General features: G+C 50.6%; 1 protein-coding gene across 4 annotated transcripts in view; it reads right to left on the reverse strand.

Moving 5' to 3' along the window:
- Positions 1–26,684, reverse strand: part of KIF21B (kinesin family member 21B) — a 79,787-nt gene extending 53,103 nt beyond the window's left edge. For all 4 annotated transcript variants that reach the window (XM_019546347.1, XM_019546345.1, XM_019546346.1 and 1 more), the window contains exon 1: positions 26,618–26,684. In XM_019546347.1, the coding sequence (XP_019401892.1) occupies positions 26,618–26,655 (38 nt within the window). In that variant the 5' untranslated portion in view covers positions 26,656–26,684. The remainder of the gene's footprint in view (positions 1–26,617) is intronic.
- Between the last annotated feature and the right edge of the window lie 6 nt (positions 26,685–26,690).

Raw genomic sequence — 26,690 nt, forward strand, 5'->3', positions numbered from 1 at the left:
AAGTAACAGGGCCCGGAAAACAAAAACAAAACAAGCACGAAATGCCCCCACTTCTTTATTTTGTACAGCACAGAAAGAACTAGATATCCCATTCATGGGCCTGGACTCTGGTTACAGAATAATGTGCTATTCCTTCCTCTTAAACATTTATTTACTACCTAGATTAATTCATGGCTTCCTGTATAACCTGCACAAAGTAACAGATCCGATGCCAAAGGTTCTCCATTCCCATCCTACCTTCTCATCCATGACTTATCTGCCAACTGATGCAATACCTACTAGGTCGGTCGACAGGCCTTTAGCCTTCTCCTAAATGAATCGTTACCTGGAGCTGTACAGCCCCAACTGTCACTGCTGACACCATGGCTGTCCAACTGGCAGCCCACGGGCCGCACGCAACACAAAAGGAGTTTAAGTTGGAGCCCCCAGGTTCCCACCCAGCCACTCATTCTGCTATAAAAATTAAGACCCATGGTTTTAGCTATGGCCTCTAATTTGGAGTACTCCATTTTTGAGACACTTAGGGCCCAACTTCCAGAGCCCACTTTCCCCATAGATTTCACCTCGATTCCCTGGTGATCAGATCTAAAAATCAGACCTTGTTATGATGAACCGCACTGCCTAATAATTGAGGCAGCCAAGCAAGAGGCTTAGATCAGCAGGATGTGTTCATTGGCACTGCAACAAGGAGCTCAGAAGTAACTGGTAGCAAGCCACCCTCCCCTTCCCTGCCCCAAAGGCTCTCGCCTCCCAGGCATCACAGTACCTTTAGCGGCACGTTTCTGCTCTCAGCCCCGATCTGGTCTCGCTCTGTGGCCGCTGCTGGCTGCTGCTGCACTGCCCAGAGAGGATCACTCAGGGATCCCTGCATTCAGCCCCATGACTACAGTTTGAGTTACAGCAGATCGGAGAGCTCCACACCTTGGTTTACTTCTTTCAGCCCACTGCAGGCCTTGGCAGTCTGTTCCAATGGTTAGTCAGGCCATTATCACTGTAAAAGCTAGATCATCACACTGCACTAGTAAAAGCTGTTTCTCATCATACAAATTTAAGGATCAAATAATGCTACTAAAAACAGTAATTAAAAATCAACTAGAGATACCAATTCTAGTGCTAGATCACCACATTTTGCACTAGTGAAAGCTGTTTATCATTCTACAAATTTAAGGATCAAATAATGCTACTAAAAACAGTAATTAAAAAAAAAATCAACTAGAGATACCAATTCTAGCACTTAAAACACATTAGGGAAAGGCACAGACCCAAGCCAAGAAAGGCTGATGAAGCCAACCTTTCCCAGGCCAGGCCATCTTGAACAGGAGGGTAGAAATCTACATAGAAGCAGAAGTGTATGCGCTCTCAAGTTGCAAATTCGCATGCAGTCCCCATTGAAAAATCCTCCCATTACATAAAATACAACAAGAATGTCCAGATAGAAAGCACTCAGGGAATTAATGGCAAAAAAGTTTCTTTTCCGGAATACTTTTATTAATTCCTGGTAAACCACGTTGGCAGAAAGGGACTCATGCCTCCAAACCATCACAGCAGAAATCTCATGGAGAGGAGCTTTTCAATGTCCCATTTCACATCTTAAATAGTTAATAGCTCACACAAAACGGCTGCCACATCCAAACCCATGGAGTCAGGAGTGGGAATTAGCACCCATAATACCATCTGCACCATGCATAGTTTATGCATCAATTCACAGAAGTTCAAGGCTGGAAGGGACCTCGTGAGATCATTGGGTCCAGCCCTCCTGCTCTGGGCAGAACAGTCTGAGTGATGGAAGGTGATGCAGAAATGTCAAATTATCACAAAACTCTCCCTGCATTTGGGGTCCCCACACCAAGGATGACAGATTTGAACTCTAGGCCCAATTCAACTTAGTGCCCATAACAAAAGGTCACATTTTCAGAAGAGTTCAACAGTTGGAGCTTTTGTCCTGAATTATTATTTATTTTTAGAAAAATTCTTTTTGACCAACATGTCCCCCGTCCCATAAAAATGTGACATTTTCCAAGAGATTTGGTTTTTTGTTTTCAGAAGGAGAGGTGAGGAAGATCTCAAATTAAAAAGGTTTTGATAAAAAAAAGTAAGTTTTACAAGGATTTTTCCCCCCATTAATTAAAGTGATATTTTTTCACTATTGCTTAAAAAAACCAAAAAGGTATTTATGGCCTCCTGTACTTATCATCTGACATGCACAAGTCTTGCAAAGACTTGGTAGAAAGAGGGCTTCAGGGAACATGGCACTTCTAAGTACCTGTCCCACCTGTGACCCCAGAGATCCTACAATCCAAGCTGAACTGCGGAGGACAGGGAAGAAACACAGAGGAGGCAGGGACTGTGTTCAGGGGGATGGGGGAAAGGAGGGACTACTGGAATAAAACTACGGCCAAATATCAAGAAAGGCTGGTAGAAATCCTGGGCAGTACAATGGAGAGAACTGCCCCCATTATGCAGTGTGACGAGTTGCACTGGCCATCTAGGTTACTGCATAACCGTAATACGGAGACCTGAGCAGAAAACAGCAGACCTGGATTGACACGGATTATGACAACGCACACACTTAAAAGGCCCTTCCACCCCATGGTTATAAATCCTCATACTTCGGTGCATGAGCCAACCGCTGACGGTGGTCAGATAGAAACTATACAGGTTATAGCTTAATGGGGCTTTTTCTACCTTCCTCTGAAGCTGTTATTGCCCACTGATTTGAGAAGGGAGGCCACAGCATTTGCCACTAGGACTATTGCTAAGCCCTCAGAGATGAACAGACCTGTTAGTGCTGAGGTGAAAGAACTGTCCAGGAGGATTAGTTGAGCTTACAAATTTGTCCGCTCAAAGTTGGAGTGACACCCTTGCTGCATCATGCTTGCTTCTTCCCTTGTATCACTTGCTCTTTTAAGAGCTCCTAAGCATATTGAGGAGACAACAATAACCAGGGATCAATTGAAACAGCTAAGAAACTTAGAGGTTACAGTGTGACAGCAGTGACAAGAGCAAGCACACCCTGGCTTTCTGGACACTTCCCTCATGCCTTGGTTGAATGCAAAGGGACATGATCTGACCACATTTACACAATACATCACAATAAAGCCAGGAGCAGTTCTAGACCCTGAGACTCCAAGCTGAGTACCAGGTGACCCACTGAGAGCTTCATCTCTGGCTTCATTCCTGACCCTTTGTAACATCTTGGGTGAATCAATGGGTTTCCTTCTCCATGCCACAGTTTCTCCATTTATACTATGGGGACAATGCTGGTGACCAGCTTCACAGTGCAAGGATACATGGTGTCCACCAGTGCTCACAAAGCACCTCTTGTTTCCTGGGGTGGGAAAATGCTAGTATAGATGATAACATTTCCACCAGGAAAGAATTTGGAGTCCAGGCACTGCACTGAGGCCTCCAATACTGTCATGTAGCCTTTGCCAAGAAGCAAGGAGACCCCATGGAAACTGGAGAAGGTCCAAACAGTAATGGGAGGACGCTGACTTCACCAAAAGCCTGGTACGAAGGGCACTGCAGTTAATGGACATCCTCCCCTTATTTCAGAGACGGACTCCAAGCACCTTAGTAGCAGCACACATAACTTCAGAAACCTAAGCCTATTTGGCAATTAGGGACTTATCCATTGGTCTCTGGGCAACCCCATAAATACGCAGGGCTGGCAGGAAGCTCACTCCTCTTAACAGATAAGAGGCAGCTTGCCCCAGGCTGCGTCTGAGAAAGATTAAACCAAAGCCCTGTCTGTCCACATTAGGAATTTGCTCTGGTGTCAGCAGCCATTGCCTGACCAGCCCATTGAACTGGCATTGGCAGCAGTCTCAGTGCCTCTTGCTTTGTCACACTTGCTCGGCAGGGACTGCAGAAGCAGTCTGTCCCACCTACACTAACAGATGGCAGGGTAGAGATGCATCTTAGGGACTAACTAGATCAGGGATGCATAAGCTTTTGTGAGTCAGAGCTCATTTCATCAGATACTACCAGATGAGGCTACAGGTAGTAACTGATGAAGTAAGCTCAGGCTCACTTATGCATCTCCGATTCAGTTAGTCTATAAGGTGCTTCTCTACCCTGCTTACTGCTTATTTTTACACTAACAGTGACAGTCAGTCCCTCTATTTCAGGGGTGCCACTGTAAAGACAACTGCTACACCAGGAGCCAGTGTCCTCATATAAATGGGTCTTGACCATGCCCAGGTCCTGCTGGAACAGGCACATTCAACCACCTTGGGCCAGCACCAGCTCCCTCCCCCTGACAGCCTGCAGGAGAAGTTGTATACACGTGGTAATGCTCCAACAGCAACCATGCTGGTCCTGGCTTCCTGCAATGCTGTCTGGGAACACAGCCTTCCTAAGGAGTTTGCTACAGTTCAGGCTCACCAACACCAGACCTACTCATGAGAAGATAATTAGCGCCAGAGGGTCAATGGAGAGGGGTGATGGGTAAAGGAGAGAGAACAGAGGAAGCGGACGAACACAAAGGACTTCACAGTGCTCACTGTCAGCGCACAGCAGCCCTGAAAGACTGGAACCTCCCTGACCCATCCAGCGGAGGTGATGGGAGTGAGACAGATGCACCTAGCTGGAAGGAAATGAGGGAGGGAATTAGAAAGCACCCAAGCCCCCTTGCCCATTAGGACACATCAAGGCAGTGAGCTTCTTGGAGCCAGGGGGTAGGAAGGAGCAAAAAGACCTGCTCAGGGCAAAGAACACTGGAGCACAGGGATGCTGGGGATGGAGCTGCAGGTCATCCCTGCCGGGAGAGCCTGTTTGCAGATGTAGGCCTGACAAACTCTGAGAGTCAGCAACATGCCAGTGGCAAGCGTGCAGAACAGGAGGCGGATGGACCCGCTGGCAGAGACAAAGACACGGACAGGGGGAGGGAGCAAGCCCTTCCAGACTGGGAGCTCCAGCTGGGACAGGGACTGGTGGCACTGGATGAGTCTGGCCATCCCAGTTTCGGAGTCTGGAGCCTGCTGCTGCCAAAAGAGGCACATGGTGCCAGGGGGACCCCCTCTCCTGCATCCGGTCTGTGATGGAGCCAGATCAGAACAGAAAAGACAGACAGGGAGCAGTATATAAAGCAAGAGAACAGACACAGAGGGCTCCCCAGCTGGGAGCCTCTCTGTCTTTTCTTTCTTTCTTTGCTGGCAGGATGTGAAAGCAGCCATCACCATGAGAAGATTGTCATGGCAACCAAGCATCCATGAAGGGGAGGAGGGAAGAAGAAGGAGCAGGAGATACATCCCAAAGGGTGAGATGCTCCCTCTCTCTCTCTCTCTCTCTCTCTCTCTCTCTCTCTCTCTCACACACACACACACACACACACACACTTATGAAAATACTCTCGATTTCTCCAGCGGCCCTGAGACGCACAATGGCTGGGTTGTTCAGCTTCATAGCTGTAAGCCAACATTTACAGAGAGGGGAACCAATTGGGCTGGCTTCCAAAGCAATGAATGGGTACTGGTCTAATAGCCAGGCTCTGTAAGACTCCACCAGGGAACATTCAAAAAGCTACCGCCCCTGCCTCCTAATAAGGCATGTCAGCAACTCGCTGCCCAGAAACAGTCAATCCAAGAAGATGCCTTTACTACACAGGGCCTTGCCACCTGGGCCCTGGACACCTTCTCTGTGTACAGAACATCTGGATTTTGCTCCTCAAGAGTAGACAGCCCAGTACTAAAAATGACAGTGCACTCCAGGATCTAACCAATAATTGCCCTAGGGAATGATGACAGAGGACAACCACTGTTTAAAATAGGGCCCATCCATCAGCACATGGCATCTTACCACCTCAAGAGGAGCACGTGGCATCTTACCACCTCAGGAGGAGCACTAAGAAGCCTCTGGTTAGACAAGGATGCTTTAAAGCAGTGGTGCAGAATAGGATCAGACGTAGAGAGTAGTGTCAGAGCCTGTCACAGATCAGGCACTCTGGGAGTGGCTTTTTAACCTGTGATGCTCATAGCCTCGACCCATTCCCCTGAAACATAAATCACCTTCCCACAAGCCACGTGGGTGGAGATTGCCTATGGAAGTTCTGCAGAGGGTGGTGCCCAATTGCAAGTGTGGGAACCAAGCACACTGAGTGCAAATCCCACCTTTGTCACCCCTCTGTCTCAGCCTCCCTCTCCTAGTCCATTGCCACTGCCCCTATCAGGATATTTCATACTTAATGGGTGTGTCTATACAAGATGCTAAAAGCGCAGCAGACTACTTCTACTGAGCATTAATTAGCACATCGGGGGAAAAGCCATACTAATTCTACTGTGCATTAGCACATTAGTCTACTGCACATTAGTGTCACTTAAAAGACGTGCACTGGTGCTATTGCACAGTATTGCTGATTACAGCACATTAAGTTAGTACATGTTATTACAGGTATTAAACTTAATGCACTGTGATGAAGGTGCATTAATGAACATGCAGACATGCCCATAGAGTGGCCTTAGTCCAGAGACCATTACCAACCACTGGTCTGTTTTGCAGCCTTATGCTCCATTAGTGTTTGTTCCCAAATCCCAGTAGCCCATGCAGAGAGCCATGGAGAGCCCCCAGCCATGCCCAAAGCTTAGCAGTTTTGAAAATCTGGCCGTGAACTAGGTCATGAAACACCCCCAGGATGAGAACTATATAGCAACACTGAACTGTGCCACTCCTAGGGGACAGGCACCACTGAACTACGTGCAGCATCACACAGCACAGGGATGAAGGGGGATACACAGCCAAGGACACTTGAGCAGACTCTCCACTCTTGTGCTTAGCACCCCAGAAGGAATGTTTCATCCCCAGGATGAGCAGGCTCTGTCTGTGGTTCATCCAAAACACTCACCAAGGCACATGCCGTCTTGCCACCTACTGGGTGTTTTATTGACCACAGAAATTTGATATGCTATTAGGTCCCAAAGCCCCAGACAAATGCAAGTTCTATCAACTTGCCCTGTGGGCTAGTGCTAGATGCCCAATAACCGTGAAGTAGCTATTGTGTATAAATATGGGAGGTATGCTGCAGAGGTCAACAGCCTGCCCTTCACATAGGAAGGCGGTGCCTTTTACTGCTGGTGCAGAGGGAACTGCAAGCTGCAGCTCACCCCGGATCCTGCTTTTTGATGAGTCATAAAATCATGAATTTAAAAATAACACAGCTGTTCAGTTCCGGCTTCTGTGGTTGACATGCGCTGTCCCCAGAGTGCTCAAAGAAGGGACACTAGCTTGCTTTGCCAACTAACCCAGGGTCTGAAGCAAGGGAACCTTTCCGCTCAATGCAATATCCTCAAACATTACTTCAGACCATACAAGAGTCTAAACCTCCAAGAAGGAAAACCCCTACATAGTGAAAGAGGAACCATGCTCAGGGAGTGAAGGGAAAGGAGAAACGCCTCTTTTCACTGCACCCATTTCTGGGAGACTGAAAGACAGGCCGACTCAGACCAGCAAATTTGCGTCCCTGGTGTGTGACAGCAGCACAGACTCCAGCGAGCTACATGTTTCACAGAAGTTTAGCCTAGCTCCATAGACAGGCTGCCACCTGAGGCTTTCGCCCCAGTGCCACACAAACTTGGCTTGTAATTAAAATTAGCACAGCTGGAATGCGGGTGGGAAATCCCTGCAATGTTAGTGCTCCCTGATATTGGTGGTGTCAACAGAGGCATAACCAGCCAGTCCTATGCCCTGGGCAGTGACAGTGCACAGTGCAGGAAGAGCAGCTGGAGGCTTGCTGCTGCAGGAGGAGATGTCATCTCCTTTTGGGGGGGGGGTTGTCACCAACATGTTGAACAGCCATTTAAACACTGATTTTGGCAGCAAGCAAAGGTGGTGACATCCCCCCAGCCCGCTGCAGTGAATCTCTGGCCACTGCTCCTGCCCCACCATTGCCCAGGGCACTGAGTGCTGCCCCTGTAGCTTTGCCCTTCCCAGTGTTGCAGCTTTAGCTGCTGCAAAGAATGTGCAGGGCAAGGGCAAGGGGAGTTGGGGGGGATGGGCAGGAGGGTGAAACATCCCCCTAGCTCCATTCTGGCACAAGCCCTGGATGCTGCCTCACTAGCCCACCCATGGTTATGCTACTGGGTTTCCACCCTACAAAGCATCTAATTGCAGGGCCACCAAGTCTGGAGGAGAGGTAATTCAGTACAAATACTTGATCTGGGCTGAGAGTGGTGGTCCTCAGCCCACAGCAGGGTGGAAAGTGCAATTAGCTGCCACTGCAGCAGAACTGGGTGCTTTCATGGCTAAAAGCACAAGCTGCTACGGAGTGTGCTAAAAAGCCCACCTCTAGCTCAGGGTCAAGTCATATCCTCTGTGGACTGAACAGCGTGAGACCTGTAACACAGGCTCACCAGTGGGCTGCCCTACGTCTAAGATCAGGGCCCCCTGGGAAATATCAGTCCTGGTTAGAGCTTCCATGTATTCATCTTGGAAGGACCTAGGGCAGAGCAGACCCTGACAGCATCATCTTGGCAAAGACATAGCCTCTGTTTCCTGTGTGGCAGCTCTCGTGCCTGTCATCTCACTCTTGGATGACGGAGGCTTGCAGTTGTCTATTTTTGCAGAAGCATGACACATGTGACTCAGGCTGAATTCATCAGCTGCTCCAATCCTCCTGAGCTTTCGATATGGTATGACTGCCTGCCCAGCCAGTCACCGCCATCCTCTTTGTGCATCCAAAAGTCTCTTCCCACCTGAGCTCCTCTGCCCAGCACTCTGCTGACTTCATAAAGTCAATCCCAGTCTGTATGGCCTGCGTGGACTGTCAGGCAGTTCAGACCGAAGCACCTTGCCTGGGTGAAAACCCAGAGGGATTGCTAATGATCTCATGGGGTCTCACATGTTGGTACTGGAGGCACAACATACATCTTGAAAAAGAGTCTATTGTCAACCAGCACAGCTGACATAGAGCACTTCTGTACTACTACCTAGGGCCAGCCCTCGGGCCCGCTGCCCTCTACCCTGACCCTGCCAATCCAGGCTTGTCCCTCTGGCTCATTCTCAAGCCCTCAATCTCTAGCTGGCCCAAGAGCAGCTGCTAGGACAGATGAGGAATCTATTTAACACTCATGCAGCCTCCACCACTGGGGTTTACTCACAATCAACTCTATTGACTGTCAGCATCCACGTGAGGCAGAGTTGTGCTGTTATTTGTATTCTACATATCAGGAACTGACACATCAGGATTAGCTGTGTCCCAGTTAGTAGGAACTGAAGTCTTTTAGTGCCCTATCCCCTGCAGCATCGACTAAAGAGTGCGTGGCTCTTCAGCTCAGAGCCTGGGGGCACTAAATATTACCCCCATGTGAGCATTTCACTCCTCTCTGCAACAAGACAGGAGCGAATGGCTCCACTCTCTGCTCTCTCAGGTAGCCCAGTGCAGGGTCCATAGGAAAGAGTTTGCTGCTGGAAGATGGGCTGTTTGTACATGGGACACTGGCTGGCTTGGACCAAATTCAAAACAAAGTTAAGCATTTAATTACTGCAGCAAGAAGGCAATCAGTGAGAATCAAATCAAGTTCCCCTGGGAGAGTCAGGCCTGATCAGCAAATGCTCCTTCCCACAGCTCAGATTAAGAGATAGCATTAGTCATCTGCCAGCAGCACATTAACGCTGGCTGAACATACTGCCTGCAGCCACTTCCAGATCAAGATATCTCCATGCCCAGGGTCTGCAGCATTTGCTTGGTTCTAGGAAGACCCATAGCAAAGCTTCATGTTTGCAAGGCAGCCTCATGATGGGGGAACCAGGCCAGGATCCTGGAAACCTGGCTTCGATTCACAATTCTCCCATAGACTCCCTTGACAACCTTTGGCAAGTCACTTAGCCTCCCCTGGATTTCATTTGTGCAATGGGGCAATAACACTGCCCAACTCCGTAAAGGTGTGGGATGGCTAAATCCAGTCAAAACTGCAAGGTGCTCAGACGCAAGGGTAATGGATGGGTACTGGTCACCTTGCTGACCTTCCTCCCAACTCCCCCAGCTTTTCAGGATCAACATTGGACCTACCAGGGGTGGGGGTGGGATTTCTATGCCTTCCTGCTCCCTAGAGTCCACCTTCCCAGAATGCAGAGCTCTAAAAGAACTATTTTGCTGCCCTCCTATAATCCCCAGCTCTAGACTTTCCCAAGCTTAGGAAGACCTATAAACCAAGCATTGGCAGCCAGCACCTGCTGCTCATTAGCTCTGGCATGGCACACCTGTGCTGATCAGCTCCATGTGCTCTCTGTGCCTGTACTCAGGGAGCAGAGTTTCAGGGAGGTAGATCCAGTCTGGGATCAGGGCAGCTGGGAAGGGAACAGCTTATGCTAGGGATTTGTTTCCAAGACGAACAAACATGCAGGGTTTTGACTAGGGATTCAGGCTCCAGCCAGGAAATACACACAATGTACAGAGAGTGAATGTGATGCCCAATGCTGGCTTGGGCCCACAAGCACTCAGGAGGGCAATAACAGGGGTTAAGCATTAGTGTCCTTTTCTTGATCATTTAGAAATCTCCAGGCCAGGACAGAGCAGGGGGATGGCTGGCTGACTTCTGTCTCTCCCCATGGAAGTCAGTACATCTTTTCAGATCTGGACTGGTTTACAAGTCCGCATACCAGAACTGATAAAAAAAAATGCCAACCCCTTCCACATAAAAACTAAATCGAGGTGCTGCCTTGACATCTACAGTGCACCCCCTGCTTGGATGCTGCATCCCCCATCTCTGGACTTACCTGTTCAGACTGTGAGCTCTCTGGGGCAGGGTCTGCCTACACAACACGTGGCACAAGGAGCAAGTGGTCTCAGTCAGCCACTAGCCTAGACACTGCCCTAACACAGACAATAGTAAAAGCTGCTTCCCACAGGTTACTTCTAGACTAAGAGATGTGGAGCAGCCCTCACCACTCTGCAGACAAGATCTCAGTATCTCATGCCTGGTACAGAGATGGCAGAACCTAGAAGCTAACCAGAGCCCCGTTATACCACAGGGCACGCAACACTCGCTGTTGCCGGCGACGTCGCGCCAACTCACACCTGCACAACCAACAGCAGCTTCTATTTTACAGTAGTCTGAGCCTGGACATCGCACTGGAAGCAGAACTAAGCCTTACAGCAGTCCCCTGTGTGCAGGCCCAGCGTCAGGGGTGCTGGGAGAATCTCTGTTCCTGCTCAGCACATGGCAACTTATTTTGTAGAATGAAAGGCTTAGGGCAGAGGGACTCTTCTACTCCACATCTGTAGAGCACTGAACAACCAAGGTGAAGCCCTTCTGCATTTCTACCCCAGCACAGATGCATATTTTGATGGACCCCATCATTAGGTGATACTGGCTCAATGACAATCTTAAATCACCAGCAGCACCTGGACATTCCCCAAGGTTTCCATCCAAAAACTGAACCAGCTCCCGCCTGCTTAGTTTAAGATTAAAAAGGACAGCAGGACTCCTCTCCTGCATCTCTTCTGTTCCCTTTCCCCAAATGGGGCACCTACTTGCCACACTGCTCTAAGCAAGCTGTTTCTTGTGTAAGGAGGCCACAGCCCAAGAGACTGTGGAACCTATAATGAAGAAGCCAAGCCAGAGCAGTCACAGGGCTGAGACCATGGGAGATGAGACGGCAGCGCAGAGGACCATGTGGGGGTAAGGAGGGCAGGCATTCAGTGCCTGGGAGCAAAGAACCTGCTATTGTTGGCTTCTCATTTTCCCTGAGCCCAATTTCTCAGCGTGCCTGGTTCTTAAGAGACAGGGTGGTTACCCCCTGCAATCCCAACCTTTAAATTACTCTATTGTGTAAGTCATGCAAAGCAGGGCCCTTCTGCCCAGAGCAGTGCAGGGCTGTCTGTCAGTATAAAGGGGATTTCAGTGCAAGGTACCGGACAGAGATGCAGGCTGACCTTGGAGGGCCAACATGTCTACAGTCACTGCACAGCAGCCCCCTAAACCCTGGCCTGAAGCATGAGTCCAGAGAAGGAGTAAGACTGCAAGACTCATTGGTGAAGCCATGACCTCTCCTCAGTGCTACACCTGGAGAGAGAACAGGTCATTTCTATATTGTGTAGGAGTCTACAAAACCAGCCCTCTCCACCAAGCACTGCAGGCTGCCAGAGCATAAATCAATGCAGAGCACACAGGAAAGAAAGAGTTAGGAAGGAGCTTGCTAAAACCTAATCTCTTCCAATGGTGGGTGCAAGCATGAAATACAGATGAGCAGAGACTGGCAATGAAGCTCGAGGGGCCTCTTGGTCATAGTCTGGCTCTGCTCAAATGGAGACCTGGGGTGGGCAGGGGGTAGGATGGAGGACAAACTCCTGTAATCCAGGCCTGCATATCCCGCTGGGTAAGAATGGGATTCCTTCTGTTCCCAGGTCTAGTCCTGCCCTTCTGCCGCTGCTACCCATTTCCCAGGGAAGCAAGAGCTCTCTCACTCAGCACTTGGACTGGCAGCAGAGACAGAAATCAGTGGCCCAAATGCTGCAGGAACAAGGCTGCTTGTAGGTTTGTTCCTCCCTGCCCGCTCAGTTGCACGTGCCGAGAGACTTCCAAGCTGCAATGTCATTCATAACACAGAAAGGCCAAAGCGCCTGCACGGCCCCATGGAAGTGGGTGCTGTACAAGCTCTGTCCTTCCCCAGAGTACTGAGGCTCTAAGGAGCACTCCATGGCACCATGCTGCTAGTTCCAAATAGATCCAAGCAGGGATGCAAAATGAAAGCATCAAGCCCCCAAGCTGCACCACCATAGCTCAAAGCGCTGCAGTCAGCTGCCATTCAAACTGACCAAAGGGCCTATGGCCAATCGGATCCGGAGTGTGGAACAAGGAGCACCACACCCAAACTCCATGCACAGGCGCATGGCCATTTATCCGCTCCTCTTTACTCTGAGCAAATCTCAACATCCATGCCATGGCAGGAGCTGGTGATCCAATTTCTGCACTCTGACAACCACCAGGCTCCACAGGTTTTAACAGACAAATATTTTCACTAGTTGTGACTGATGCTGGGGGCTGCAAAGCTTTACGGGTCTTTTCCAACCATGTTACATAGCAGGAGGTCCCCCCATTTGTCTTGCAGCAGCCTGGATCTGGTTTCTGTTTGTTTGTTTTGTTTTTAAATAATATATTTCATGTTCCAGGTCAAATCAGCCAGATCAATCCCAAATCATATAGATTGAGCAGAACTTAATTGTTCCAAAAACCGCATTGACTGAGCAGGCAGAACTCAATCATTTTAAACACCATGTATGGTGCTACAACTGGCGAGCATCCTCTGTCCCAAGCTCTCACCCTGGGACTTCACATACTCACAAATCCATTGGCAGGTATCCTATGTGAAGGCCCAAGCCCAGAGAACTTGGGATTCAGATGCCCCCACACAATCTTAGCCCACAAGAGGCCAAGAAGTAGCAGCTTGGACCTGTCTGTACAGACAAGCTCCCAATACACCCCCATGGCCACTCCAAGAATCAGACCCTGTTGCCCCATACTAGGCAGGCACTGCAGCTGATGCATGGTAAGCCCCAGCTGTACGGGTGATGAGGCTGCTTTGGTTTTAGACATGCTTTCTACCCAGCTGATGCACGAATCTGCAATAACACACTTTACCCCAACCTCTTCTGAGTATGACCACCAAGAGCAGCAGCTCAGGTAGCAGCAGTCATACTCTGCTCATCCCTTTGCGAGTGCCAATACAGATGACAGGACAGAAAATGCATCCTGATCCCACTCTGCTTCTTGAAAGCCACAGGAAGGTTCCTCTTGCAGTCTTGGTGCTGTGGGTGTTTCTGGGCTGCTCATCCTCTCTGGGCCAGTCAGTAAGAGATGCTATGCCCAGCAGAGCCTGCTGCTGCAGCCTGGCAGTTGTGAGCCCAGCTCCCTTCCTAGCTACATTTGATCTGAGCCTTCAAGAGTGAGATCTCCAATCCAGGCTCTTCCTCCTCTGTAAGCACAAGTTGCACACTGGGGACCAGCCACTACTCAATCGTGTCATTGTGCAATCTATTTCTTGTCTCCTATGAGGAATGTAGCCACTTAACGAATTCACCTGGATTCATCATTCTTCTTCACTCCCATTGTAAACTAGCTGTCCTGTTCCTGTGCGCTGATCAACAGCTGCTCTGTTCCACCCCAGACTTGGCTGCATTTCACTGCTTGGGCTCCTCTTTGTGTCACACTTACAAATCACATACATGCATGGCCAACTCTTCTCTCTATATCTACACATGGACCCAAGCTAAGGGGGAAGGTACTCAGCTTTAGCTGCAGCACTGATCGCTGGAAAAACATCACCCACAGTTTCATTAGATAGGCTGCAAATGCTTAAGGGCGGTGAGCCTTTGTGCTTCAGCGCACGCATCAACCAGTCACTGAGGGTGGTTAGCAAAAGCTTTCCTCATAGGCTGAGTGCATCCTAAATTGCCAACCAGCGGATTCCTTGCACCATCCTCAGAAGCAGGAGATGGAGCCAATACTGAGACAAGACATTGGGCTTAAACAGCCCCTTGTCCAAACTACTACCACACAGAAGCCCTGGCCTGCCATCACTGGAGATGCAATGAAGACGACACCTTTGGTGAAGGTTTAAAGTTCATGATTTGGCTATTTTCCACCCCTGGGCTTACTCAGTTACTCCTGGGTGGGGATTTGGTCTGGGTGCTGTTCATAAGCCTATGTGCTTGTGCATGTGCATGCGTACACACACACACACACACACTCTCACTCTCTCTCTCTCTCATTCACTCATTCTGTCCTAGCCATGCTTCTGATCTGAGACTGTGACAGACGAGACAGAAAGAAAAGGCCCAATGGGAGCAATAACAGGCTGCTTTGTCCCTCAGTGTTAGAGGTCGTTTTGCTGAGCGATAATGCTCTCTGGGGAACCCTTTTAAACACGGCAGGGGGAGGAGGGGAGGGGAGGGAGGGCTCTAGGAGCTCTCCATTCCTTTCCTGAATTCAAAGCCCTGGCCCAGCTTGGGAAGGGGAGCTGAAGGTTAACTCACTCACCTTTCACCCATGGGGCTTCAGGCTGGAGCCACATGGCAGGCTCCTAAACTCAATCCACAGGACCTTGCTTAGCTTTTCAAGCTGTGCCATCCCAGGCTTGGGCCAGGCTTGGCGACCCTGGCCCCTAACCAGTGGAAACCAGAGCCTGAGTGGTGCTGGGGCTTTGGGGAAATGGCTGGTGCTGTAGTAGGCAATGCAGTCAGCAAGTCCTTGACAAGGGGAACTGAGCCCTGTGCTACCTCAGAGGTTTCCAAACAGCAATGTGAGCCAGCGACAAGAGCCCTATCAGCCCACGTGGGACGAGGTTGACCTTCCCAGAGGCCCATCAGGGAGGAGGTTCCTGCTGGTGCCTGACCCGTGGACGCTGCATCCTGTATGAGGTTAACGATACAGGAGGGGCTGCCGGAGCAGGGCAAAGCCAATGGGCAGGCAAGCTGCAGTGCTGCACCACTCTGGGTCAGGGCATTGGTGACTGGAGGGAAAAGTTAGTGCCCCCTTGGGCAGGGCAACCCAGGGTGCATGAATCAGGCTTGAGCCACATGGGGAGAGGCTGATCCTGGACTTTTCTGTACATGGCCATAAGGCCTCCCAATGTCATTTGGTCTCATCTCCTCTGGGGAGTGCAGAGGTCTGCTTGGAAACGGTCAGTCGTGGGGTAAAAACATTCCCTGTAGGGGACTGCAAACAAATCCTCTCGGCAGCCTTGCCACAAGAGTGAGGATCAGGTAGAAAAAGCTTCCTGCCTCGTCCAGTGATATTCTACTGCTGATGTGTCACACACAAGGCAGACAGTCAGACCCTGGCACTGCCATGGCCCAAAGGGCACAGAAGCCTTTGAGTCACCCTCAGCTTGGGTTTTTCATAGTCTTAAACACATGTAAGGTCCTTCAGGAAAAAGCGGACTGAGAGCATAACCCAGGAGTCAAGAGATCTCGGTTCCAATCCCCACCTGAGTTCCTGACGTTGGGCAAGTCACATAAGGCTTCTCTGCACAGGGAAATTAATCCGGAATACAGCAGAGTGCATGAACTTAATCCACGTTACATCAAACCACAAGAAGGCATTTTTAGTCCAGAAGGAAGCTGTTCACAAGGAGCTGTGCTGCTCCCCAGCAGCTATGCAGGATCTTTTCCCATGCAGACAAACTCCAAGTCTCTCCATCTGTAGAATGAGGATAATAGACCTGCCCTCTGCAGAGTGCAAAGACTGTGAAACATTCACAATGGGGCCAGATAAGTGCAAGAGCTCAGGGCAGCATGCCTGGCAAGCAGACTGACAGCTTCCCTCTGCAGCCAGCAGAGTCCTGGCACAGCTAAGGGGGCAACACCCAAAGAGACCTTTCATAGGCAAATCTGTCGCTCGGTTTTGCATCCCAGCCTGACCAAAGCCTCAGAGAAGAGAATGGGCTCTTGTTTCCTCATCTTCTCAGGGGTATGCAACAGGCTATGACTTTTGCCCCGAATATACTGAAAAGCCAAAATACATCTAAACGGTGGCTGGTTAATAAACATAAGAGGACTGCCCTGGCATAGGCAGAAGGTGCATGACGGCGCAGCAGGTCTGCTAAGTGGATCAAGATGCTCTGTATCAAAGCAAACGGAGCCTTGTAAATTTTAAACGCCCGCCTTCACATCAGGAGTGACAGACTCAGACCTGCTGGGGGAATCACTCTGGCACACCGGGGTCACATGCTTAACCTCCAACCCAACTGCGGCTACAAGAGAAGCCTGTTAACATTTAATGTAAACGGAAATTGCCCAGCTGTGCACAGCCCGCTGCTACCAGCCCCTCCTGGGAAGGGGGCAATATCTGTGGTGGAGTCTTCTGTGACCTCCCCTTGCAATACAGCATGTCCCAGTCCTCCCCTCTGTTTAATCTAACACCATCAAATATTTTGACAGCATCTGGTAGGGGATACCCACTCTGGGACTACAAGGGCCTGGCTAACAAGTATGGGAAGGCTTAACTTGATGGACAGAATCTACTTCTCAGTTCCCACCAGGGATCGCTGGGGAAGTCCCCGCTTCCTTCCCTAGACAAGTGGATCAGGGGTCAGATTCAGTGACGGTTATTTGGAGACTTAACCATCATTCTGCTTACCAGCACCTCTAATGCTGCTTTACCGCAATCAATACTGCTAATACCAGAGCAGCTCCAGAAAGACAGAACCACAGCTGAACACAGCCTTGGAGCTTTAAAATCCCACACAACTCACTTCGACCTGGAAGGACGAATCCCAGGGAACAGCACCGATGTTCCCCGAGAAACTTCTTTTCCAGGCAAGATTCACCCACGTAGGAATGTACGGGGAGACCAGAATTTTCATCCTCCTCTTTGATGCCAACCCTCTATCGAGGCAGATCTGGGGGAGCATGCTATGGTGCACCTGCACCCTTCCTCTGCTGTGTAGTGCACATATCGGCAGCCCTGGTTCCCTGCTACCTCAGACACCTGGGTCCCCTGCAGAATCCAGGCAGAAACCGAGCTGAGACCATGCCACAGCAGCAACCAAGGACTCTGAGTACCCAGAGCAGATAAGGATCCCCCCACCCCCCGCTCTTGGTACCCGCTTCCCTCCAGTATTCAGCAGCACCTCCCTTCCCCCACCCATAGCAGACAGGCTGAAAGAATTGGTTGCGGGCTGTTTTATTCCCACTGCCCCGCAGAGCAAGGCCCCAGCCTCAAGCAGCAACCCCCTGCACAAGGCTAAACAGACAGCAGCAAACGTGGCCAGGATTTGAACCTGGGACTTGTCACACCCAAAGGGAAAACCCTACCCCACAAGCTGAACCTTGCCCTTAGCATGCAGATGGAGCCACCTGCCTGCTTGCACACAGCTGGGAGGGGTGGGTGGCTTTGGGAACTCGCAGCCACAGCAACATGGACACGGGCCCCCACGGCAGCACCTGTAGCTCAGACTGTGCCCCTCATGGGCATAGGGCTGGGGGGAGGGGGGTGGTAAAGAATCTGACCCTGGGTCCAAAGGAAATGTCACTGCATAGCTGGGTTAGGGCAGCTGTAAGGTCCATCCTGACCCTCTACAAGTATGTCTGTCTGTCCATCACTCTTGTCTCTACCCCTCTCTCTCTGGGAAACTGCTGTAACAGCTCATGCTGCTCTGCTGAGTCCTAACAGCTAGCTCAAGGGCAGAGCTGGGATTTGAACTCTCCTCCCCCTGGTTCAGAGACACTGGGCAGAAAGCCGTCAATCCTGAAATGCCACTTTTGAGTGCTGCGGTCCTTCCAGTGGCTGGAGTGGCTGTCCACAAACCAGGACACCTAGGTTCAAGTCACACCTCCGTGCGAAGTGGAAGGTTGACGCTGCATCATTGTGCAGTACAGACAGTCTGTAAGGGAGCAGGGTCCCAGGCAGCCATCAGCTGGGGTAGGAGGTTTATAGGTTTGATTCCTGCCAGGAACCTCTGAGCACTGACACCATCATGTTCACCACAACCCACCCCTCCACCTGCTGCAGGAAGGGAGAACCCACCTGTTGCCCCCACTGTCCTCCGGTAAATCTAGCACCCAGTGTCACTGCTCCCCGCAGCCCCCAGCTAGAGTGGAGCAGGAGCAGGTCTGGGGCTTCCTCCATGCTCAGATCAGCTGGGGGCTGCACCGCACCCCCACCACCCCTTCCTCCCCACCCCCCCAGTGTTCCCCCTTTAGCCAAGGGGCTCCACCTGCTCCTCTCCCTATTTCCCCCATGGGCTGAGGGGCGATGTGCTGTATGCTCCTTTACTAAATCCTAGATCTGCCATGCCCGCATTTTATCAGATGTCAATATTTTGGCTTATGGAACTTGTGTCCTTGTCTCTGCAATGTGCCTTTAAGCAGCAGGGTCTCCGCAGGAGAGGCACAAGTCAGAGCAGACTGTCACTGTACAGAGACACCCCCCGTGCTCTCATATGGAGACCTCCCTTTACCCTTCTAGCACACCACGCTGATGGCAAGTGTATGGTTCTTCTACATCAGGGGGAAAGGCAGTAAATGAAGAATGGCACATGTCCCTCCTAGATGTTGGTCCATGTAGATAATAAGAATCTACTAGTGCTTTTTTAGTGCAAGAAGAAACAGCTTGGATCAGTTATTTTCAATCACAGTGTCAAGACAACATGAGGTGCCATGAGATCCTTTTAAGGGTGCCGTGTTATTAAGACTGATAGGTTTGCAACATCTATATGGATAAACCCAGAGACTTCAAACAGAAATCCAGTGTCAGAAACATCCTGACCTGTTGTGGGCTTTCTGCAGTCTTTGTAGAGAAGACTTGTTCAAAAAAATGAGTGAAAGCTCAGAGCTGGCATTCTCCACTGGTCCTTTGGGTCTAAAAAAAAAAAAGGTTGAGAACCACTGGCCTGGAGGCTAACTGCTCTGGAGCTGTGGGTGCTGACTACACCCAATGCCTGCACAGGGTGGGGTGAGGTTCCCAGTGCACACACTCTTTCAAACTGAGGCTTTTACCAGTTTAGGACTTCATGCTTTAAACACAAAATGAAAGTATGAATCTGTTAGAACATTGCCCTGTGAGGCATTTTCCAGGTTACACAGAGGAGATAAAATATTCATCCCCCTAAAATGTGAAAGCCAAGAGGATCTAATAGAATTTGGTACCTAAGTCTCACTGAAAACCAAGGGCATCTGAGCTCCTAAATCTTGTAGCACTCCTGGAAATGTCACCAAGTATGAACCCCTCCAGCCAGCAAGTGAGACCTCCACCATGCTGGATGACCCCCTAAGTCAGGATTACTTTTTTATTACAAAAAGGGGCACCTCCAGGTACTTTTCCCAAACCTCCCTTTGCGGGCCACCCCCACTTTTCCAACCTATTTAACACTTTAGTCATAGCAGGTGTATGGTTGATCTAAGCCAGCCTTATAAAATTCCACCCACTCTCACACCCGAGGCAAGTGAGCAAATCGAAGGCTATTGTGTGCGCGCCGTCATTGCAGCATATTGGAGTGCTCCCTCCTAGCCACCAGCACAAAGGCCGGCTGAGGGTGTGTTGTGCCTGTACTGGTAAGTTTCTATGACAGCTTTATGAGCTTGATTTAAGCCTTCTCTCTGCAGCAGTGGAAAAACCAGACCCATAAACAACACAGTCAGGATCTGGGAATCCAGAAGTGACCAATTAGCAGCAATATCGGCGCTGTCCAGTGTGACATGCCTGTGCAGTACAGAACAAACATGCTCAGCTGAACCGGTAGCCCAGTTACCAGGGGAGATCTCCAGCTGCATCAGTGCACTGGGAATGTGAAGAGGGAAACTACAATTGCCCGGGCTCATCTCCTTCCCATAGTTCACGGTCAGAATCCCGACCATTCACTATATGTGATGCTCTGTGACCTGGGGTTTCATTAAGTCGGCGCTCCATGTCCTCAGGCAGCTCCCCTGGCCATTCACTTATTTACTGCCTCATTGCAGGGAACTTCCAGTGGTTCCAGCCGCAGCCCCATCCTCTCGAGCGAGCCGGACTTACATTTTTTTAGATCCACATGGCCTTTAAGTAACACGCATATTAGCAGACAGTAGAGTATCAGTGCTCGTGAATGCCCTGAGAAAGCACCAGCTTGAGCCAAGTCAAGTGTAGTCAGATGTTCATCTCTTGCCTCATCCAACAGCTCAACCAATGCCCCTCAATCCCCTCAACAGCCTTGATGACACTCTTTAATTCCAACATGCAACTCTGCCAATGCCCCTCTGTCCCAGCTGTTGTTCCAGCTGTGAGACTCTCTGCAGCTCTGCCAAAGTATCTGAGCTCCAGCCTGTTGCCCTCCCTGCTAAACCTTTCCGGCAGCTCATGGATGCACTGGGGGCTAGGCTGTGACCAAGACGTTACAGGTCTCAATGCAGACCCAGGGGGAGAAAATCTGGGCCAAGCTGTCCCCACACACCTGCAAATACCACCTACGTCATTCTGTGAAAGGAAGGGTGAGGCCTTGAAAAAAAGCCAACCCAAGTCTGAGATCTGCAGATGCAGACACTCCCACCTGCCCCACCTCTTGAAGGCACAGCATCCTCATGGATCTGGTTCCCATCTACAGCAGCAGCCATGTCCTCAATGGCTCCCTGAGCTGCTATGTCCACGTTCAGTTTGAACAAACCCTTGGCTAATTTCTGTGTGAAAGCCTTGGTCTTAGAGCTAAGGGATCACACAGGATCTGATGCTTTCCCAGCTCTCACTGCCCTTACCCAGGTGCTGGCTAGAGGCTTTCAGTGCCTTTGGAAACCATTGGATCCAAATAAGGGTCTGAACAGAATTGTGCTGCACCTCCTTAGGACCTCAGAGAAGGAAATTCAGTGTCTCCCCAGTTTTTGCTGTACTTGAGTTACAGGTCTTTCCAGTCTACCCCATGCTAGAGAACAGGGAACATTGTGTAGAAAAAGCCCCAAGATACCCTCAAGGCAAGCCACCTCTGGATATACAATGCAGATTCAGGACATCCATGCTTGAATGCCACGTCCAGCTCTTGCTAGCCAATCTGCAAGAGGGCCAATCAGAGGGAGATGAGATTCAGAGATGACCTGCAGAAGCAAGGAGCAGCCTAGGAGTTGTGTGTGAGGGGAGAACAAAAACCAGGAAAAAGAATAAAAAACCCCATTATTTTAGGGAAAAGAATAAGAAGAGACAGTTCCCAAGACAAGGGATAGGGCAGACTTGACTGTTCATCATGTTTCTTAAAACGAAAGGGAGGGAATCGAAATGGAATTGAAAAACAGTATATTTAAAACAGAAAGCAAGGTACACGCATGCATGCGCACGAACGCACATGCCCCTGTTGTTGACCTCGGGAAACTCACTACCTCAGCATGCAATTGGAAGCAAAACCTTAGCAGGACTTAAATAGAATGGAGATTTCTGCAGGTAACTAGGACCTCCAGGGTTACAGTAAAAGTATCATCAGCATTGTTGTCCATCATGTCCATGGGCCAGCTAGGTGCCCACGGACATCCTGGAGCATTTACAACTTGGCCCATCAGGCTTCAGCTGCAGTATTTGGCCAGTTCAGTTGGCTACCTTGACTATTCATTTAACAGCATCTCCTCCCCACAATCTGTTCCTTGGTTTCCAATTAGCAATCTGACTGGATTGGGAAAACTCTTTCCAGATACAGCCAAGAGCTGGATTTGGAAGGGGACACACTCTTTAAACCACCACAGTGGCTGGCTCTGAAGCAGGGAGACTTTTTTGGAGCACCTTAGCCAAGATTATGGGGATCTGTCTGTAAACTCTGTTGTCACCTCCCCTGTCCCTGGTAAAACAGCAACTTCACTTTTACATCCCATGGCTGGATCTATCCAGGAGATACCAAGCACTCAAAGCTAGTTTCCATGACTGTTTCCAGTCTAAAGAGTCCAGGGAACATCTCTACTATCTATGATCTGCTCACACTGGCCTGAGATCTCTAAAATGCAGCAACCCCCCCCACCCCCTGCTCCAGCACAGTAACCCAGGGGATTGTCCTAACTCAGGAATTGGGTACTAGCTCAAAGGGCACTTGACAGACTCTCATTCCCCCGCTCAGACCAAAGATGTACTGGAAGACCTAGAATTTAGGCTCAACACAGACCCTGATATTTTCAATGCTCAAGAACCTCTGTGATTTGCCAGCAAGTTTCCTAGATCTCCACAAGCCAGTAACAGGCTTACTTCCCACTGGACAATGCCAGCTATTAAAGTCAGCGCTAGCCCTGTTGCAGCAGAGATGCCACAATACCACTGTGGGCAGGCGAGGCCAACTGCTAGCTGCTCTCAAAGGTTTCCTCTTCCTGGCAGTGAATGATAACTGAGTGCAGTGGGGCCAGCCCCACGCAGAGGCACTGTGCATGTCTTCAGCACAGCTCCTGTTTCAGGTCAGTGGTACAGCCACACTCAAGACCCAGGAGGAAAAGTCCTAATCAGCGCACGATCACACACAACCTGGGAGAGACATGCTTTGTCTGCACATGTCTCCCAACTCTCCCCTCCACACCCCACCACAAAGAGGTTAATTCAAGCTATATGCAGAATTGTGAACAGCAATGCCCTTTGCTTAAAAGGGAGTCAAATCTCCCTATGTAGCAAGGCAGTAAGCTCAGTGGCTAGAGAGATAAGAGCTGCTCAGCAAGTGGTTCAGCAACCCCTGGTAAGGCAGTGTTTCAGCAAGAGTGTTTACAAGAGTGACTGAGGTCTGGAGGTTGCAGGGTTTAAATAAACTTGAAATCCGACTCGACTTCCTTCCCCAATTTCACAAGCTCTGCTTCCTGCCCCTTCTCGGCACCGCCAGGCGTGCTCAGTCGCTGCAGGAAATGCTGGTGGTAGGGGCATTTTCTTCTTATTTAGTAAGTTCTTTGAAACCTTGGGCAGATGCTGTTGTGAAGAGCTCAGAAAGGTCCGTAACCAGCTCAGAAAGGTCTGTCATCCCCCTGTCAGCCTCCTAGATCCCCTCCATCAAGCCCAACTGGGATGTACACGTGTGTATTTCTGCATGTTCAGTGACCATGGTCATGCTGGTCCCAGCAGGGCTCTGCTCCCTCGTTCTGGGAGCCCATATGCATTTACTAATATTACCCAAGCCTGTATTGCTGTTTGCCCTTATCAACAGCACTGCTAGCCATGTTCTAACAGCAAAACATTTATTTTTTGCTGGTGATGAGATCAGAGGCAAAAAAGCCCAGTTTAGGGTTTGAGCCGTGGGTAAAGTTTGAGAAGCCAGTCCCAGGAACTGGGAAGGTGAGGGACACAATGGGAAATGTTCATTTCTAAATTGCAGAAGTCTTGAGAGCACATGCTCTGTGCTCATTAGCTGGTTTGGGAACAAGCTCAGCTTCCAGGTCACCTATGAAGCAAAACTAACAGGACTTACGTGCTCATTAGTAAAGGAAGGAACCGTTTTCAGAACCTTAGGGATATCTGAAATAAACACTCCTATCCGTAGTCCATGTTGGACCAGTTTAACTAACAGTAATATTTTTACACTGGTTCAGTTTAGACTGGTGCAGTTACTTGATCCAGTTCCAACCGCGTTTACATCAGTTGTGCTTCACTCTGTGCCCTGTGACCCCTATAAACCAGGCTGATACCGAATTCAGAGTGGTGCAAAACCATGCGTGCACACCTGCTCTTCTACCCATTAAAAAGCTAAGCCTGGGTGACTTCAGGTGTTTCTTTTGTCTTTCTGCTGCAGGCAGAGGTGAGAAGGGAGTGGGGTTTTCACAGCTCCTAATTGAAGAGGCGGTGCTGCTTCACACTTACCAGAGATCTGCTTTTTCACATGTTTGGCTCAATCCCTCCGAGTCAAATTTCAACACCATTTTAAAACGGTCTATTCTTGGTGCATCTCTCAAGCACAGATTGGAGTTAAAGAAATACATTATCCCAGTTTGATAATGAGGTAAATTGTACCTACAGTGGGAATATCTGTGCAGCTCAAATGCCAGCAACTAAAATCCCAGCACAGACAAAGCCTATTATAAACCCCGCTTTTCTGGTCAAGACCTTAGATTTCCATTCCTTAAGAGCTGTGATGTCATAAACCTATTAGCTCTCCAGTCACCCACAGTGTGTCCCAGAAGAAAAAAGGGGACAACCTGAATTTCTACAATAAAAGAAGGGAAAGGCATAAACAAAACAAAAATGTCATATTTTAGGCCTTCCTGTACTGCATGTCACAACCATCAAAGAGTGGGTGGGAACTGCAGTATTTCTCCCCTCCTTTTTGCCAGCTCCCTTTAACACTAAGCTTTTGCCCTCAAGTTTCCAGCACAGATCGGGCTCCATCTCTGCCGACAGCACGGATCTCAAACATTTCAAACAGCAAGGAAGGATTTTTTTTGCTTGCGTTATCACGAGAGGAGATTAAAAAGGCATCTGGATAAAGCGATTAGCTGGGGAAACAGCAGGGCAACCACACACGCAGATGGAGGGGAATCGGCAATGTGACTGCTTCGCATACCCTGCAATAAAAAAACGCCCTCTTGTACCTTGCAGGCAGGTCTGTGCCGTTAGCTGGCAGCCATTTGAGAACGCTCTATTGTCTAGGCTAGGGTTTGCTTTAATGCAGAGTATATCGCTTTAGCAGCCCTGTCCCCCTCCGCTGCTGTCAGCTCAGCTCTTTGATCCCTGCACAGGTGCTGGTTTATTAAAGGGTTTTGCTGCATTTCTGCAGATGGGGGATTACAGGATTTGGGGGCTTTTTTTGGATGAACTAAAAACCTGACGCCAGAGGCCGGCATGTCTCACACGGGTGCCAGAGCCAGCTCTGGGCAGGCCCTCCAAACAGCATAGCCCAAGAGGAGCCTGCCCAGAAGGTGAAGCTACACAGCCCTGCCCTGGCAGTCTTCAGCGCCATCAGGGCAACTCCCCTGAATAAACCACGGACCAATGGGCCTCAGGATCAGCAGCCTGATCCTAGGCGTATCCTTGAACCATGGTTCTCCCCTTGCTGCTGCGACCCTCTCCCATTTGGAGGTCGGGCACGGATAATGCTCTGTTGCGGGGGGACCATGGAGTCACCCTATCTCCTTCCCTTGAATCGCAGGGACCCGTGGAAGCCTTGTCAGAGCATCAGTCCGCTCCTGGAGCTGGCAGGATGTACCTCTGGCCCCCACCGCACACACGCTCTGCCGCTCTGAAGCGGGGAGGGCAACTACCCCACAAGCCAGATGCTTGGCTGCTACAGCGACGGAGATGTATAAGCACCTCAGCACCATGCTGTTTGGAGCACCACAGTGGGGTCTCATGGCATAATGGAAAAAAGAGACCCCCTGTGGCCCCAGAGGAGGGTGACCCCATCCGACAGGAACCTCTGGCCGCTTCTGGCTTTCCCCTTCTTTGTCCCCACTCCCCAAAAAGGCTTTCAAGCACTATGCAGCCCTGGATTTGGACCCCCACAGGGACCCAGAGGGGACGGCGCGTGCAGCACCCTGCTCCCACACCTGCACAGAGGGGAGCGCGGGTCCCTGGGCATCGCGGGGAGGGGAGGGGAAACATTTCACAACGCCGCAGAAGCTGCAATCCTGGGCTCCGGCTGGAAATGGGGATGAACATCTCGGGCTCACGGGCGTGAAGAGCCATTGTCTGGCGCTTCCTCCAGCGAACGCACCGTGCGTTTCCAAGCTCGGTGCCCGCAGCCGGCTGGATGCGCAGGGCTCGCTCGCGCCCCTGCCCCTGCCCCTGCCCCCTGCCTATTGTTGCGAGCCAGCCCCACCACGGCCCTTTCCGCATTGCTGCAGCGCGGGGAGCCATCCTGCCGCGTCCCAGCTGCTCCCATCCCCTTCAGTCCCCTCCATTGTCCTGCCACATTCAACCTGGGTGCCTCATGCACCCCCGCCCCAGCCCCAGGACAAAGCCGGCTGCCAAACGGCGCAGACCCTGACGGCTGTCACAAGACGCTGGCTCCCTTCTCCCCTTGGACGGACCAGGGGAGGATGAGGAGCCAGAGATGTCCACGCGCCTCTCTCCCACGGGTGCTGGGCGCTCGCCCGCGCCCCACCGCTCGCAGCCCCGCGAGCGCCCCCAGACTCAAGTCCCCTCAGTGCGGCCGAGAGGACGGGCAGCCCAGGCCGGGACCCTTTGTTCAAGGAGGAGGCGGCGGCCCCCGGCCCAGGGGGTCCCCTCCCCGAGCAGCGGGGCGCGGGCACGCAGCCCCGCACCGGCTCCCCGCTTACCGCAGCGCCACCTTCACGCAGCAGTCCCCCGCCGCCATCCCGCCGCTGCAGCCCCGGGCGCGGAGCGGGCAGG

This window comes from Crocodylus porosus, unplaced genomic scaffold (genome assembly GCF_001723895.1).
Source record: "Crocodylus porosus isolate Cpor-Errol unplaced genomic scaffold, CroPor_comp1, whole genome shotgun sequence".
Classification (NCBI taxonomy): Eukaryota; Metazoa; Chordata; order Crocodylia; family Crocodylidae; genus Crocodylus; species Crocodylus porosus.